General features: G+C 41.0%; 1 protein-coding gene across 1 annotated transcript; it reads left to right on the top strand.

Annotated features, from left to right (window-relative positions):
* Nucleotides 1–245: 245 nt before the first annotated feature.
* INS (insulin) lies at nucleotides 246–4,829 on the top strand. The gene is made up of 2 exons (XM_042445031.1): nucleotides 246–434; nucleotides 4,633–4,829. Exons 1-2 carry the CDS (start codon nucleotides 248–250, stop codon nucleotides 4,767–4,769), a joined length of 324 nt encoding a protein of 107 aa, XP_042300965.1. The 5' UTR covers nucleotides 246–247; the 3' UTR covers nucleotides 4,770–4,829.
* The last annotated feature ends 10,662 nt before the right edge of the window (nucleotides 4,830–15,491 follow it).

The following is a 15,491-nucleotide window of genomic DNA, read 5'->3' as shown; positions in this document are numbered from 1 at the left end:
TTTATGTGTAGCAGCTTTGAAAAATGGCATGGGGAGTTGTCTCCAATGTGCTAAACAAGATCAGAATCTAGTTGCCACTAGTGTTTTACCATTAAGTGTTTGATTTATTAAGGAGGAAAAAAAAGATAAGACCTGGGATAGTTCAACCTTAAGATATTTTTAATATTCAAAAATGTCTAGCTGCTGCCTCTCCTTTCTAACATCCCCTTTCTCTATTCCACCATCTCTTTGAAGGTCTCATATCAGCATGACTCTCTGGATCAGTTCTTTGCCTCTCCTTGTTTTGATTGCTGTTTCAGCTCCTACCATTAGTCGTGCTATTCCCAATCAGCATCTATGTGGCTCTCATCTAGTGGAGGCCCTCTACCTGGTATGTGGAGAACGAGGCTTCTACTATTCTCCCAAAACACGACGGAACATCGAACAGCCCCTAGGTAATTTTCTGACATCTTAAATAACACAGTTCCACTCTATCACTTCTGCACTGACCTCATATGTTTAGAAGTAGAGAATCTTGTTGGGGAGGGGGTTGATTCCAGTATTTATATAAACAATGGGACAGAAAATAATGGGCTTCCTCCCCAAGGAAACTATTTTAACATGATGGTAAGTACCATAGTACCTCCAAAATAAGGTAAGGAGTACTAAGATGCTCTTCAAATAATACTTCGGAACATTTGAAAATTAAATTTCTCCTTTGCCTACTTCTGTTTCCCAATTCATGATTATTTCACATGTAAAAATGACAGTTTGAAATGAGTGGAATGTCCATGGGATATATATTTATCTGAAAAAAGATGAAAAGTGGCCAAGTGATCCCTCAGCAAGTGTGTAGCTTTGAGGTGTGGGGAAATGAGGACATTGCACTCAAATAAGAATTTTGCATCTTTAAATGAAAATTTCCATCAGTGCCCAAATTTCTTGCATTTCAGCAGTTTAACACTTCACTTGAGCATTTAGAAATAGAGTTTAGGCATCCAAAGGGAGAAAAGCCAGGGAGAGTTATAAAGAGAATGCAAACACAGCAGATGTAAGAGTTCTAGGTGTGGACAATGTTCAATGTCTTCGTCTCTGCAATACTAGAATTTGAGAACTGAAACACGGTGTGAGGTGTAGGATTATTAATGGGGAGGGGGCAATGTACTCATTTTGCATCCCAATAGCTGCACCCTTGTTATTCCCTGCCTGTTGGAAGATAGAGATGTATATCACACACCCTGTGCTTGGCTTCCTACACAAACTTGTTGTCTCAGATGTGACAGAGGACACTGAAGTATAATTTATCTAGTTTCTGCATGTGGAACTGGGAGATAGCACCTTCTTGTCCTGTACCCCAGGCAACAAAATGTTGTAGGCCATATCTGGGAGCGGCCTTGCTTCTGGTGGCAGGATTCTTATCAATGTCCACTTGGAAATAACATGATTAGTTATCCAACTTAAAATATGGACATAAATTCAACTGCAATAGGAAGATCATTGAATTAGTTACTGAATGGCTTTCAGTAATGAAGAAATTGAAATAGTTAAAGAGTTCCTGTACCTGGGATGTGAATCTTCAACTATTACATCCTTGCATGTAAGAATGGTATTAATCAGAGTAATTATAGTGTATATATGCCTATGAGAGAAAATGAATATTTATGTGTAGTATTCTCCTTTTATTCGAACACTGTGAAGTATGGCAGAGGAATTATTCTGCTGAGAAATACACTTTTGTAAAAAGTGAAAAAACTGTTTTTCAGCACAGAAAAAACATCCACATGTTTTTCTCTGCAGAATACAGTGGGCCCTTCGGGTCTATTTCAGGGTCTTCTGCAGATAGGATAAAACATGGTTCACTGCATCCCATATTATTAAATGGTGGTGACTTGAACATGGACAAACTGAATTGAGTATATTCACATCAGTGACATTTAATTATCTTATTATTTGCAGTCACTTGAAATCAGAGCTCACAGTTCCAGAGGTCCCAATGTAATTCCTATACAACACTTTAGAACATCATATACCAGGAGTAAATAGCACAAAACTCTCTGGTCTCCCCAAACATGGCAAAAATAATTTATATTAAAAAAATAATTATAAATAGTATTTCCATCTCTAGCCATCACTTACTATATAAATGTTCTACTGACCCAGGGAGGAAATCATTTTAGTTTAGCTTACAAGTGACATCTTTACACTTTTGAATGTTCTGTTGAAAGATCCAAAAACACCCTGCCTTTGAACCATGTCTGATACTGAAGATGCAGCAAATATCAGTGTACAATGCCATGCAGCAAATATGATGTACAAAACTTAACTTAACCATCTTCAACAAGGCAAAAAGTTTAATTAGGCAGCTAGAAAGCCTGATGTCAGATTCCACCAGGCAAGTCTCACTACAAATGAGGGTAAAGTTTTCAGCAGGGGAAAAGTCTATACAACATTTCCTCTTTCAAAATATGGTGAATAAAGGTAGGTTCTCTGATGCAGTCTGTGTTATACAAATAATCTCAATTAATAGCATGTTTAGACTCAGAGGAAGAAAGAGTGAAGATAGGAGGAAGGAGCATCAACAATTCTAGATATGCGGATGACTCTATATTACTAGCAGAAAACATCACAAACTTAGGGGGAATACAAATGGGGAGAAAGGAGCACCGAGACGCCGCTGCTTTCTGCACCACATGGAGGCCACAGCAACCAAATGGTGCAGCCTCTGGGAGCTCTAAAAAGAACCCGTTCCTGGCGAGTTCTTCTTAGGGCGCATGCGCGGTGCCATTGGTGCCCTTGCACACACTGATGATGTCCGCATGGCACAGCACCATTTGGACGCTGCATCGCACGTACATCATCATGGCAGCCCCTGTGTGGATAGAGGTGAGCCATTATGGTGTGGTAGGGCTCGGGAACATGCGGATGCTCCGGTCTCCTGAGCCCTAAAATTGGCCCCAGGCCGGTGCTTCACACTAGTCTGTACTGGGCCTTAGAACAATTACAAAGAAGGTCAAAGATGAGAGTGCAAAAACAGGTGTAATGCTGAACATAAAGAAAACAAAAATAATAACCATGGCAGAAATACACAAATTCAACCTAGACAATGAAGAAATCAAAATAGTTAATAAGTTCCTATACCTAGGATCAAACATCAATCAGAATGGCGACTGAAGCCAAGAAATAAGACTATGAATGAGAGTGCAGCTGTGAAATATCTAGATGAGATCCCGAAGAGTAAAGACACACAACTGAGTACTAAAGTTGGAATTGTCCAAGCCATAGTATTCCCCATCACCATGTATGCATATGAGAGCTGGACAGTGAAAAAAGTGGATAGGGGAAAAAATCAATTCATTTGAGATGTGGTGCTGGAGAAGAGTGCTGAGGATACTTTAGACAGCCTAAAAGATAAACCAATGGGTCCTTGAACAGATCAAACCAGAATTCCCCCTGGAAGCCAAGAGTATGAAACTTGGGGGCGGGACAGACTGCCAAGAAATGGCAGTCTGCCGGCACCCATTTTTGCTCCTCAGGGACGGTGCAGCCCCTAAACGGCACACCGCCACTATGAAGCAAAAAGAACCCACACTGGTGCTTTATCAGTGGTCAGGAAATTAACTAGATATGTTATTTGATGAACTAGCATACTTTGTTGCTCCATCCTAACCCCTTTGTTTTGAACAGAACCCTTTCCTTTATGCCACAAACATATGGCATAATACCCATATGCCCACCCCTGCTGTAACTCAAGTTTTCCATTCTTAACTTCTGGGGGAAGGGGGGATATGTTCAGTGATACAATATATGTTTTGAATGTAAAAGATGCAAAACATCTCTATTTAAAGCAGGGCTGGGGGGTCAGTTTTCTTCTGCTGACCATACAGAGATCACATGGACAGTTAAAAATTAAAACCAACTAGAAGCCTTTGCTGGTTTTGTCTGGTTTGAAAAATTGGTACTTTTGGTTTGAAACAATGCAGAAGAAGGCTGCAATGTATTTCAAAATGGAATTACTAGTCTTGGAGTATTCCAGAAAAGGCAATTCACCTTTTGGGGGCGGGGGGGGGGGGGGGGGTGGAAAAGGGCAGTTCAAAGGAGTAAAAAAAAAAAAAGCCAAAGGAGTCAAGGGCTGCTCTTTGCCCACTCCTGGATTCAAACATCTCAGAATTCAACAGTGCTATACATAAAGTCATCAGATTCTAGTCACCTGGTATCTATCAACCTATACTCACAAGAATTAATGTTCTACATTCAGTAGATGCTTTATATGTGCAACCATGAAATAGCAAAGAAAACGAGAAAAATAGTCTAATTTCCCACCTGACTATGTTTCCACAATAGGGCAGGGAGGCTTATCAAAACAGCACCCAAAATTACAGCAATGTGTGCCAAAGCAGATCTTTTTCCTTTACTTATTGTGTTTTTGTTTGCTTTAATACTACCACGGTGGTCTATATGTAACTTCAAGTCACCTGCTATTTTATGATGACTACATGGATTTAGAGTGGCAACTCCCAGAATCCTCCATGGAAATGCTGGATAGGGAATTCTGGAAGTTGTAGCCCAAAATATTACTTTTACCAAACTAATATCCACCTCTACCAAACCAATTTCAAAGATGCATTAATATGGTGTCTTCTATTTCTATGGTAGTGAACGGGCCTTTACAGAATGAGGTAGAAACACTGCCATTCCAACCACAGGAATTTCAGAAGATGAAAAGAGGAATTGTGCAGCAATGCTGTGAAAATACCTGCTCCCTCTATGAGCTGGAGAACTACTGCAACTAGAAGAGGAAAATGGGTCTATGCAGGAGTGAGTGGAGAAGAAAGCACTTTGCTATTGCACCTTCAAAGTAGCCAAATAAAAATCTACTTGTGTATCTACTTGACTTGATTCTGGAGTGATTGTATACATGGATATGGAGGGAGAGAACATGCAAAAGGTTTCCTGTGGTAAATGTTTCCCTTTATGAGCACTATATCTGTTTGTGTCCCTAAGAGTGAGGGGAGAGTCATGGGGTGGAGAAGGGCAAAGCAAAGAAATTACATACTTCTAGAAAAGAAAAGGCCACAAGTTTATTGAGTATAGTTCCCGTGCAATTTTGGCCCTGATTGGGAATGGCATCCCATTAATCAGTTGACCCATATATCAACCACTGACCCACTCAGCCCACCTGTTGGGGAAACGATGAGAATGGCTAAGAAGATGGGTTACACTGCAATGTGAACTGCTGGGTGATACCCCTTGCCTGCCGTTTGGAAATGAGTCTTTCTTTTAGAGAGCTCCTGAGCTGGGCCAATGCCCTTAAACATTGGCCTCTCCAAGGCTCCTCAAGGACTCCAATATTTGGAATGGATAAGCCTACCCACTTCCATAATTGGATCCACCCCAATGCCCAAACACACCAACTCACTTGAATAAAGTTGTGCCAGTACCTGTATTAACATTCTTTTGGGAATAATGTCAGATTTTTCCATGGAAAAGGCAAAAATAAAAATAAAAATTCCCCACCTCAAATCTAAGGCTAAAATTTCCACTTCAGCCCCCTCAGCTACCAGCTGCCTATAGACATGGCCATGCCTGGAATTATTCAGAAGACAGGCCAACTCCATATAACAGGGAAGGGTGATTGGTGAAATCCCAAAAGAAATATGCCAAGGATCAGATGTGCCTGTCCCTTTATGCTCAAGCAACAGACCTGAGTGAAGTCTATGCTGAGCTTACCTACAAATGCACTTCATTGTCTGGACTGAATTAAGTAGTTCCCAGTGTGCTGTAAAGCCATGTGAGGTTTGGAAGAGGGAAGAGGTGGGCAGTTATGGCACAGCTCTACTTCCTCCAGCTGTGTTCATATCCACAGGGAATGAAAGAGATCTCCATTAAATGGGCACCAAAGGCATGTTAAATGGAACAAACAAACAAACAAAAGTGTAACCCTTCTAGACTGTAAAAGTAAGGAATAGTGATTGTTTCCTTCATCTAGGACATGATCAGGGATGTAGGAATGTCGCCTTCATCACCTACAAAATCTTCTATTATTCAGGATCTGAACCCACCAGTGAATATTGGATCCTCTTATCCAAATGAATAAGGAACCCTCTGCACCCAAGAAGCACATGAATGTCCAGATCAGGGCATCTGACAAGAATGTTTAGAGACAAAAAGCAGAGCACACTCCTTCTCAGGAAAGAGAAAAGAAAGGAAAGGAAGAAGTATTTCTGGGAACGTGTGTTTTGCAAGGATATAAATAGAAGAAATTTCAATACAGTGGCTGTCTCTCTTGGTTTCCATAAACCATGATTTAAAAATTATTTGAAGAGACCTTTCAAAAAACAAACAGGCTGAGGAGTGGGGGTTGGGAACAGGGATGACAAAACAAAACCTGGTGAAATGCAAGTAAGTGCTTTGTTTTAATATTTTCCAAGTTTAACCGACATGTTTTCAATCATCTGTGCTAAAACTTGGCTATACTTAATGGATACTTGATCTTCTCTCATGTATATACACACAGTTGTGAACATTCCAGCCAGCTTTCTTCATCAAGTTTTACCATCATCAGTCCCATTGAAAATAATAGCTCCCCCCATATCACAAGAGGGTGCATTTGGAATCGGAGTCAAAATTATTTTAATTTCAGACAGATGTAATCTTTGCTAAAGCATACCCTAGATGTTATTATGCTATTTGTTAGCATTTTCCCTCACCAGCATACTGTCAGCTCCTCTGAAAACTACATGGAACAACATGTTCAAATATGGAAGCACTGTGACTAACTGAATACAGTGGGAATAGCAGACTCTGCCCTTACCATAAGCAAAGACCTCACTACTTTGCAATTTCAAGATTCCCTGTTATTGATTATAGGAGGAGAGGTACTCATAAAAATACCCACAAACAATCTGAACATTTTGTGTGCACATTCCATCTCTCCTGACTATTTTTTCTGTTTACTTTTTGGTAGAGGGATATATCACTCAATCACTTTGGAACATATCGTTTGGATGTTATGAAAGCCATGGGATATTTTTCTGTTTTAAAGGATCCTCGCATGCTTTTGTGTTACGGGAATAGAAATCTAAAAAATGTGGCAACCTGTCATTTTTGTTGCATTTCTCAAAAATCCACCCGCAATCTTGTTCCATCTCATTTCCATCTTAGGTTAAAAGACCATTACACACACACACACGTATTCACAAATGAACATTTGTGCATATTTCTATACTCTTTTGGATGCATTTTTTCTAAAATATATTTTTGTATCTTTTTTTCCATTGATTAAACAATGTCTTTGCATTTAAAAAAAGTATATATTTTTAATTGATGTATTTTTCAAGTGACTTTGTCTTTGTGTACAGTTTTTCCTCCAAAACATGTTGCAATTCTCCAAAATGTACAATTTTTCAAGACAAGATGCTATCTGTTCTGTTTCCAGTTTTCAAAGGTGTGATATGGTTATTTCTACAGTGAAGCCAACAAATTTAATTTCTACTTCTTGTTGGGTGTTGCATACATCTTTCCTCTGATATGTACTGTTGTTCAGGGCCCCAGGAACTGTTTTTAAGCTGCATGTGTGTGTTTATTCAACACTGGCAGGTAAGCTGTTTGCAACATTTCATACTTGTGGGGGTTAGCGAATTACTTCTACCATCCATTATCATAAAATATGATGACTATTAGATAACACTCTTATGAGCACAATGTCTTCTTAGAAGTGCCCTCCATGTGTTCACTGTAGCTTACTCCCAAGTATGTATGCTGAGGATAGATTGTGGGCTGCCTTTATTATTCCTGGAAGGCTCAGTGACAGTTGCAGTCTTAACATTTCAAAGTGCTTGATCATTTATTATCTGATTAATAATAAATTATCTGACTAATAATTCCTGAAGAGGCTCAGCTACACAGGAATCTTGGTGTTCCAATTTTTTGCAAATCATTTCAGAGACCCTTCCCATGCCTAGTCTTAGGGGGTCTTGAACCCATCCCCATTCTCTCTGCTCTGGAGTCCATACTATTATTCTTAAGGTGCAATTTTCCCTATACATTTTCCTCCCACCTCATGTATCTTGTCATTTTACTACTGTCACAAGTATGCAACATCTGACAAATTTTAAGCTTCATTTCTTCCTCTTTCTAAAAGTAATTTCGTGCTTTGGAGACCCTAAGGCAGACCTAACATGGGTGGGGTTTTTTTGTTTTTGGTTTTTTGGCATCATGGTGGCGCAGTGGTTAAATGTGGGAACTGCAGCCATTCACAGCCACAAGGTTGTAAATTCAATCCCAGGCAGGGGTTCAAGGTTCCCCTCAGCCTTGCATACTTCCATAGGTCACTAAAATGAGTACCCGGCTTGTTGGGGACAATTAACTGACTCGTAAACTGCTTACAGAGTGCTTAAGTGCACTGATAAATGGTATAGAAATGTATGTATGTTTCTTCAGAGGAGGTTTGCCATGGCCATCCTCTGAGGCTGAGATAATGTGACTTACTCAAGTTCACCCAGTGGGTCTACATGGCCAATCATCATCATCATCATCAACAACATCATCATCATTTATTTATAGAGTGCTGTGGGATTTGCACAGTGCTTTACATAGTAGGAATAACTGGAGGCTGGTGAAAGAAAATTGCACTCCTGATGTCTACCTGTAACCCTTTAAAATAGGAGAGGGCAAAAGGCTGCCCTCTGGCAGCATTTACCACTCCCTTTGAATCCCAATTTCCCAAATAGGGAAAGTAGATGAGAAGCAGGAGAAGGAGGTGGAGAGAGATTATAGAGAGGGAAGGTTAAGGAAAGACATTGTGATAGGAAGCAGAAGAAGGAAAAGAAGAAAAGAAGGGAAAGAGGAAGAGGTAGAGGAGGAAAGGAGAAGAGGAAAGGGAAGATAAGGGGGGACGAATCAATAATTGGAGGAGTATAAAAGTGTATTTTAAAGTATTTAAATGTGATCAGAGACTTGTATAATCGTGATGTATTTTAATGTGCTGGTATTTTTGTTTTGTATATTTGTACGTTTGTACATTTTTGAATATTAATAAAATATGTATTAAAAAGTAACCTCCCTACTGCTTTGAACAAAACCTTTCTAGGATTGCTAAATTCTAGGACTCTTAATAAGAATCAGGAGAGATTCATGTTTCATTTACACCATGGGGGTCTAGCACTCAGGTGAAACCTTTCAAAGCCTTAGGTAACATTCCCAGTGACTATTCACATACATGTGGCTAATCTGCATGCTTACAAGTAATTAGAATTAGGGAGAAAGATATAACTAGCAGCTGTCCAGAACTTTGAGCTACATTCCTATCATATTTAGAGCATTCAGATACCACATGGATGAGTATGTTATTAATGCTAGGAAAGGAAAGTTTTAAAGTTGGCCTCACGATCACATAAAAATATGCAAGACAGGTGCATTTTAATAACATTCTTGGAGCACTAAATACCTCCAAAGGAATACTTGCCATTCACACTGCTAATTTTAATCTAGAGAAGAAAACCATAAAGATTTCAATGTATTAGTATTTAAAGATCTGTGAACAAAAGAACACAGGGAGATACTCTCTGTTTCCCAAAATGGAGTTGTTGCAAAGATATCTGTTGGCCCCATATCGACTGCCAAAATAAGCTGCTTCGGGTCACTTTGGAGGTATGCTGTTTAAATGATGCATGCATCCTAAGAGTCTTGAAGCTACGCCAAAGCTGCACTCCAGTCCTGAGTGCGGCTTTGGCGTGGCTTCCAGACTCTTGATGCATGCATCATTTAAACAGCCTCCTCCAAAGTGACCCGACAGCTTTATTTTGGCCTGTCTGTATGGGGCCTAAGAGAATTTGAGGGAAGTAACGTATCCACATGTATGTGTCCAAACAAGGGGTGACACATGCTGCAAAACAACTTCAATGGCTTTTGAAATGGAAAGATTTTGTTTTGGTTTTGATAGTGATCCTTCTTTCAAGAAAGAGTTCACAACTATGAAAACTAAACCAAACTTCTTGCATGTTTTTTGAAAGTGCAAGGGAGAGAGGTCTCTAAGTTTTGGACATTTATGGAGATTATCATATTTCCTTTTTTGCCTGATCTGGGCACAGATGGGATTGGGCCGGAATGGGGGAAATGGGTGTTATCGCACATGAAATACTGCTACGCTGCTGGCCAACCACCATCTGTCCCCGAGCCGGATGATTTTGAAGGACAGAGGGTTTCTGTACTACCAAAATTGGTGGGATAAGTATTGCTCAGGAATGGGTCGCCCAGCAGCGCAGCAGCCCAATTGGTTGAGATAAGACCCATTTCCCCCTGTGCAGCCCAATTCTGTCTCTGTGCCCAGATTGGGCAAAATGTGCATGAAATAATCTCCTATGTAGCCGTTAATCACACATGCCTGAACATCTCTCTGCATTGCAGTTTGTTCCTTGAACAAATTCTGCCTCTCGGGGGTCAACATAATTGTTCAGAATGAAGCAGATGACCGAAACATGTAATATTTCACCTTTCCAGACAGAAAAGTACATATTTTCACCCAGTGGGAGAAGCAGCTGTTTGGCTGTGATCTGACACTTGAGTCTGAATCTGTGGTTGTCACGACTCCACTCTGTCTGAGAAGGTAAACAGAACAGTTGGTGATACTCTCCTCACTGTGAGAGAAAATTTAAATAAAAATAATAATAAAACGGTGGTCTCCCTTTTGGTGCCAAATTGTGCCATGTTATTGATATCAGCCAGCGCTGAGAGATCTAGGGTGCAACAGGTGGGTCATAATACACTGTCTTCTACCTTTCCCAGAATAACCCCCCTCCCACACCACGCACAAAAAAACAATACAAAACAAAACAAAAACCGCCTCTACAGATTCACTCCATTAAATGTAACAGTTTTTAGCTAGCCCTTGCCACTACCTGGGTCTGACCAGGGCACTATGAAGATGGAGAGACAAAGCTCAGAAGTCAGAATTACTTTTGGATAGAACTCCTGAATCCCCCGTAATTTTCCTGAACCTGGGGGAATTCCCCCTAATCTTGATTACAGACCATTTATGTTATGCATCAAGAACACATGTCCTCTTAATATTTTGTATCACTATGTTTCCATGTATTAAACTATATGTTCAAGCTATATGTATGTTAATGTACCAAAAACAAACAAAAGAAAATCAAAACAAAAACACCACCACCACAAAACCACATCCCAAACCCACCCAAGTTTTGTTTACATGGATATAGTGATCAGATATTTTCTAATATCTTGCTGCTTTTTGTACAGTATATTTGGAACGTGCCCTAGATCTGGTCTTCAGATTGGTCTGAAGACCAGTCTGGCTGTCCCAGCAGTATACAACATCATCCTTTAAATGAGATGAAAGAACACCATTTCTGTTCAGTTTTTAGATACAAGAGCAGGGACTGAAATCTTTCCCATCCACCCACACACAATAGTAATAACCTTTAGCCACGCCAGGAAGCACCGACTGCATGACTGTGATTAAGGCTGTCTATTCATTTTGCTACTTTAAGAAGCTATACATATTGCAATGAATTTGGGAGGGGAAGAGTTTGTAATGCCCACACATCAAACTCTCTCACTCACCCACATTAGCTTGTCTGGCAGAGATCCATGGCACAGTGTGTTCTTGACTGGAGACTAGAAGTCAGATAGATTGGTCCCTATTGTTTAAGAACAACTCCTTCACCCCATTTGTGCATAAAATGACTTGGTCATTCCTCTTTAAACCCAACCATTGGGGGAAAGGGTTTACTACAGGGACAGTGGGTTTCATTCTTAAGTTGTATACCAATGAAGAGGCCCAGAACCACTTCCTCCTAAAATGCTTAGTCTGAGAAGGGAGGGAGTGAAAGCAGCCATGGAGAGGAAAATGTTTTATATTGCCAAGGTAATGCATCCCAAACTCAGATGCTAGGAACAGTCTTTCTCAATGCACTTGTAGTTCAAGATCCCTTCTTGCATGGATGTCTGGGACACCTAACCACAGTACCATGTTCAATATCATCACAGGTTTTAACTAGAATATGTCTCTCCATGGTTGTTGGAGCTGCATGGACTTTCCTCACTAAAGAAATAGCACAGATGAGATTTTCAGTTCCTAGAAGCCTTCAGGAATAGGCAATGCTCTCCCCCAGTAGGCCCATACTGTCACAGCATCTTGTTGTATGCCTGAAGGAATTTGGAAAATGGGAAGTGGACTTTGGCAATTTCCTTCTGGGTGCGTGCCTCGTTCCCACAGCTAGAAATGGCTGCAGGAATGATGCCAGGGAGAAAGGGGCCGGGTGGCCCTTTTTCCCATGGCTGCGGCTCCAAGGGTGTCCATTTTGCCGCTTCTCCGTGGTCTGGAAAAACTCCGGATTGGGGCTGCAGGTAGGCTGCCCTGCCCCCACGGATGAAAGGGCAGGTGCAGGCTGCTCCAAAGGGGTGGTATATACCACACCTATTTTACTTTATTTAGACTTAAACTGAATGCAAAAACAGGAATGTTTTCATTTGTCACAGTTCAATATGTGAAATGGAGGTTGCCTTCATAGAATCTGCTTTGATTTTTACCCTTCCCTGCCCTAATATTCTTCTGTATCTGCCACTGGAGAAAGATGGGAAGAATCAAGGTACAAAGACAGTGACATTCATCACCTGATGTCTCACAGAGGGCATTATCCTTGATTAAGATTCCTTGATCTCCACATGGTACTTCTCAAATTTCCAGCATCCAAATACATGATCAGCATTGTGTAATCCAGGGTCAAGTTCAGGGAAGGGATTAGGTCAGAGGGAGGGCATAGAACGGAACAAGCTTCCCCTCTTGCACCAGGCAGCTTTCTCTCTCTCTTTTAGTTTTTACAAATTTGACAGACTATGTGAATGTTTTTTGCTATAGGTAGATAGATATATAGATAGAATGTGCCTGTCTGCCTGTTCACTTTCCCTTCATTTCCTTGCTTCCCGCAGCAGGGCACTTTGCAGGAGGCTTTTTTTCTTTGTGAATGCTACAATGCAAATGTTACAAAGTTTCTCTTTTCCAGTTTGGCAAATTGATATCAAATGCTTTTGCTACTGTCTGTAAGAATTCGGTAGCTGAGGGAAAGCAAAGAATGCATGGCATCCTTTTCTGGCATTGTCCTGGCCAGCCAAGATGAGCTCTCGGAGGAGGAGGAGGAGAGCCTCCTCCAGAGCAAGGGCTGATTGAGGCTACGCAGTGTTCGTTCTACTCTGCCAGGTCCCAGCTGTGCTTCCCCAGCCCCAGCAGGAGGTCCAACCAGGTCCTAGTGCTGAGGAGAGGCCTCCTATGGTGCCACAGCCTAGTGGTGACTCTGGAGACAGGCTTGCCTGCAGGTGCCTTCTTATCAAGAGAGAAGGGCCGAGAGTGCTTGCAGGCGCAATCCAGGAGGATTGCAGAAAGACAATTAGCAAACCAGCCTCAGGTGGCTTGAGGGAGAGTTCCCTGATTTAAGTGGGAGAGAGGCTTGAGTTTGTTGCTAGAGTTTATTGCATTGTCCTTTGGTGTGATGCTGTTGCTCTAGCTCCTGACATCTTGTTACTTGCTACCTCTCCTTGACCTCGGACTGGACCTCTGTTATCTCTTGGCTATTGTGACCTTGGACTGTTTTGACCACGTTGCTTTCTGGCTTCCTGACTTCGGCTCATCTTTGGTACGCTTGACTTTCTGGAACCCTGACATCGGCTTGCTTCCTTGGCTGCTCTTAGACTGCTTCTCCACAAGGTTTGTTTTGCCTACACCCGTTGCTGCAGGCCTGGTTTCAGCATAAGTCAGAGATTGCTGGCAGCAATCCTGGACAGCATTCTGATGTGAAGAAATTCTTTCTTTTTTTCTTTTTTTTATTATTTATTATTACATGTGTATGACGCACTCTGGGGGGCAAGAGGGAGGATGCAGGATGCAGAGATTGCAATTAGACAGCATTTTGGGGTTGAAAACGGGCCAAGGAAGATCCATAATCTGCAATGACCCAAATACCCACAAACACACACACACCCACACCAGAAGAGAGAGAGAGAGAGAGAGAGAGGTTTTCAAATTTGACAAAATATGCACATACTGGTGCCTAGGTTTTTTTTTGAGAAGGGGGGGGGGAAGCACGCTTCCGATTGCCCAATGGGTTCAGGAAACGTCACATATGACAAAAGCGGAACTGAATTTGATTGACAGCAAAGGCATCATCATTTTAAACTGATTTCTCCGCAGGAGCTTAGAGGGCATTCAGGGTTAAAATACCCTGATTGAGGTAATGAGCACTTGCTTCCGGAGGGATTCGGGGGGGTGGGGGGAACAAAATCTTCCCAGTTCCTTCCAATGCAAAAAGGTCAGTGTGAATGGGGCCTGAGACAGTAGTTAAGGACATAAGAGCTGCATTTAAACAAGACTGGCAACCCTGATGATCATCTTCCTGTTTCATGCTTATTTCAGACTTCTGCACCAACAGTTCACCATCTTTCTCTTTCCATACAAAGTATGGTCTGCTACTTGGAAAATCTGTAATATTTTCTGAAGTGAAAGGCTTTCATGGCTGGCATAGACAACATTCTCTGAAGATGCCAGCCACAGATCCTGGTGAAATGTCAGGAATAAACTAGAGCATGGCCACATAGCCCAAAAACCCACAAAAAAACCCCTCTGTAATATTTTATTCCTTTGTATCCTTTCATTTCATACAAGAATTTCATGTTTATCATCTAGGTTATGGAATCTTTTCCCATCCGGCATTGTTTTTATGTACAGCACTGTGTAAATCTACAGTGCTAAATAATAAATAAATAAATAAATAAATCTTCCTTTGCTGCAAACTGAACAGGGGGGTTATAGTGTCAGTGAAGTTGGATCAGCATTTTCTATTTCCAGGTGGTCACCAACTTAGTGGCAAATAAAGCATTGATCCCTAAAGATGCATAAGTAGAGTGGTTTTACCTATCTCTTACATGCTGTGATCATTTTGTGGGAGCACTAAATTAAAAACAGGAAGTGAAGACTATGAACCTTATCACATGGAAGGGAAGGGCCCAATTCCCATGGATAAAAAGATTTTAAATCAGGAATATCATGCAAATGCAGAATTGTTTTCAGATGATGTTTGGTTAATTGAGCATTAACGTGACATTAATCCATGCAGAAAGTCTCAAAATCATGCCCCTTTTTACATTCAGGAAAATCGCAAAAGTAAAAAAGGGGCACAATTTTGGCCACTTTCTGTATGGGTTAACGTAATATTAAAGCTTAATTAGCCAGATGTGTCTGAAAACAATTCTCCTTTTGTGGAATATTCCTGGGATCTAAACCCCGTTTATCCATGGGATTTGGATGCTTTGCCTCCCATGTGATAAGGTCCATTATTTTGCTTTAATTCTCTATCTCCATTACATTGCTATGGCTCACTTCTACAGAATGCTGGGTTTTGTAGTTTTGTGAGATATTTAGCCTCCTCTGGCAGGGACCTCCGGCATCAGAACAAGATACAAATCCGTGATTTCCTAGGCTTGAGCCATAACAGTTGAAG

This window comes from Sceloporus undulatus, chromosome 1, assembly GCF_019175285.1.
Source record: "Sceloporus undulatus isolate JIND9_A2432 ecotype Alabama chromosome 1, SceUnd_v1.1, whole genome shotgun sequence".
Taxonomy (NCBI): Eukaryota; Metazoa; Chordata; class Lepidosauria; order Squamata; family Phrynosomatidae; genus Sceloporus; species Sceloporus undulatus.
Note: the sequence above shows the minus strand (reverse complement) of the source record. Positions and strands in the feature narration are given on the sequence as shown.

Coding starts and splice junctions, on each gene's coding strand:
- INS (XM_042445031.1), top strand. CDS start 248: ATGACTCTCTGGATCAGTTCTTTGCCTCTCCTTGTTTTGATTGCTGTT. Junction 435..4,632: donor GAACATCGAACAGCCCCTAG/GTAATTTTCTGA, acceptor TTTCTATGGTAG/TGAACGGGCCTTTACAGAAT.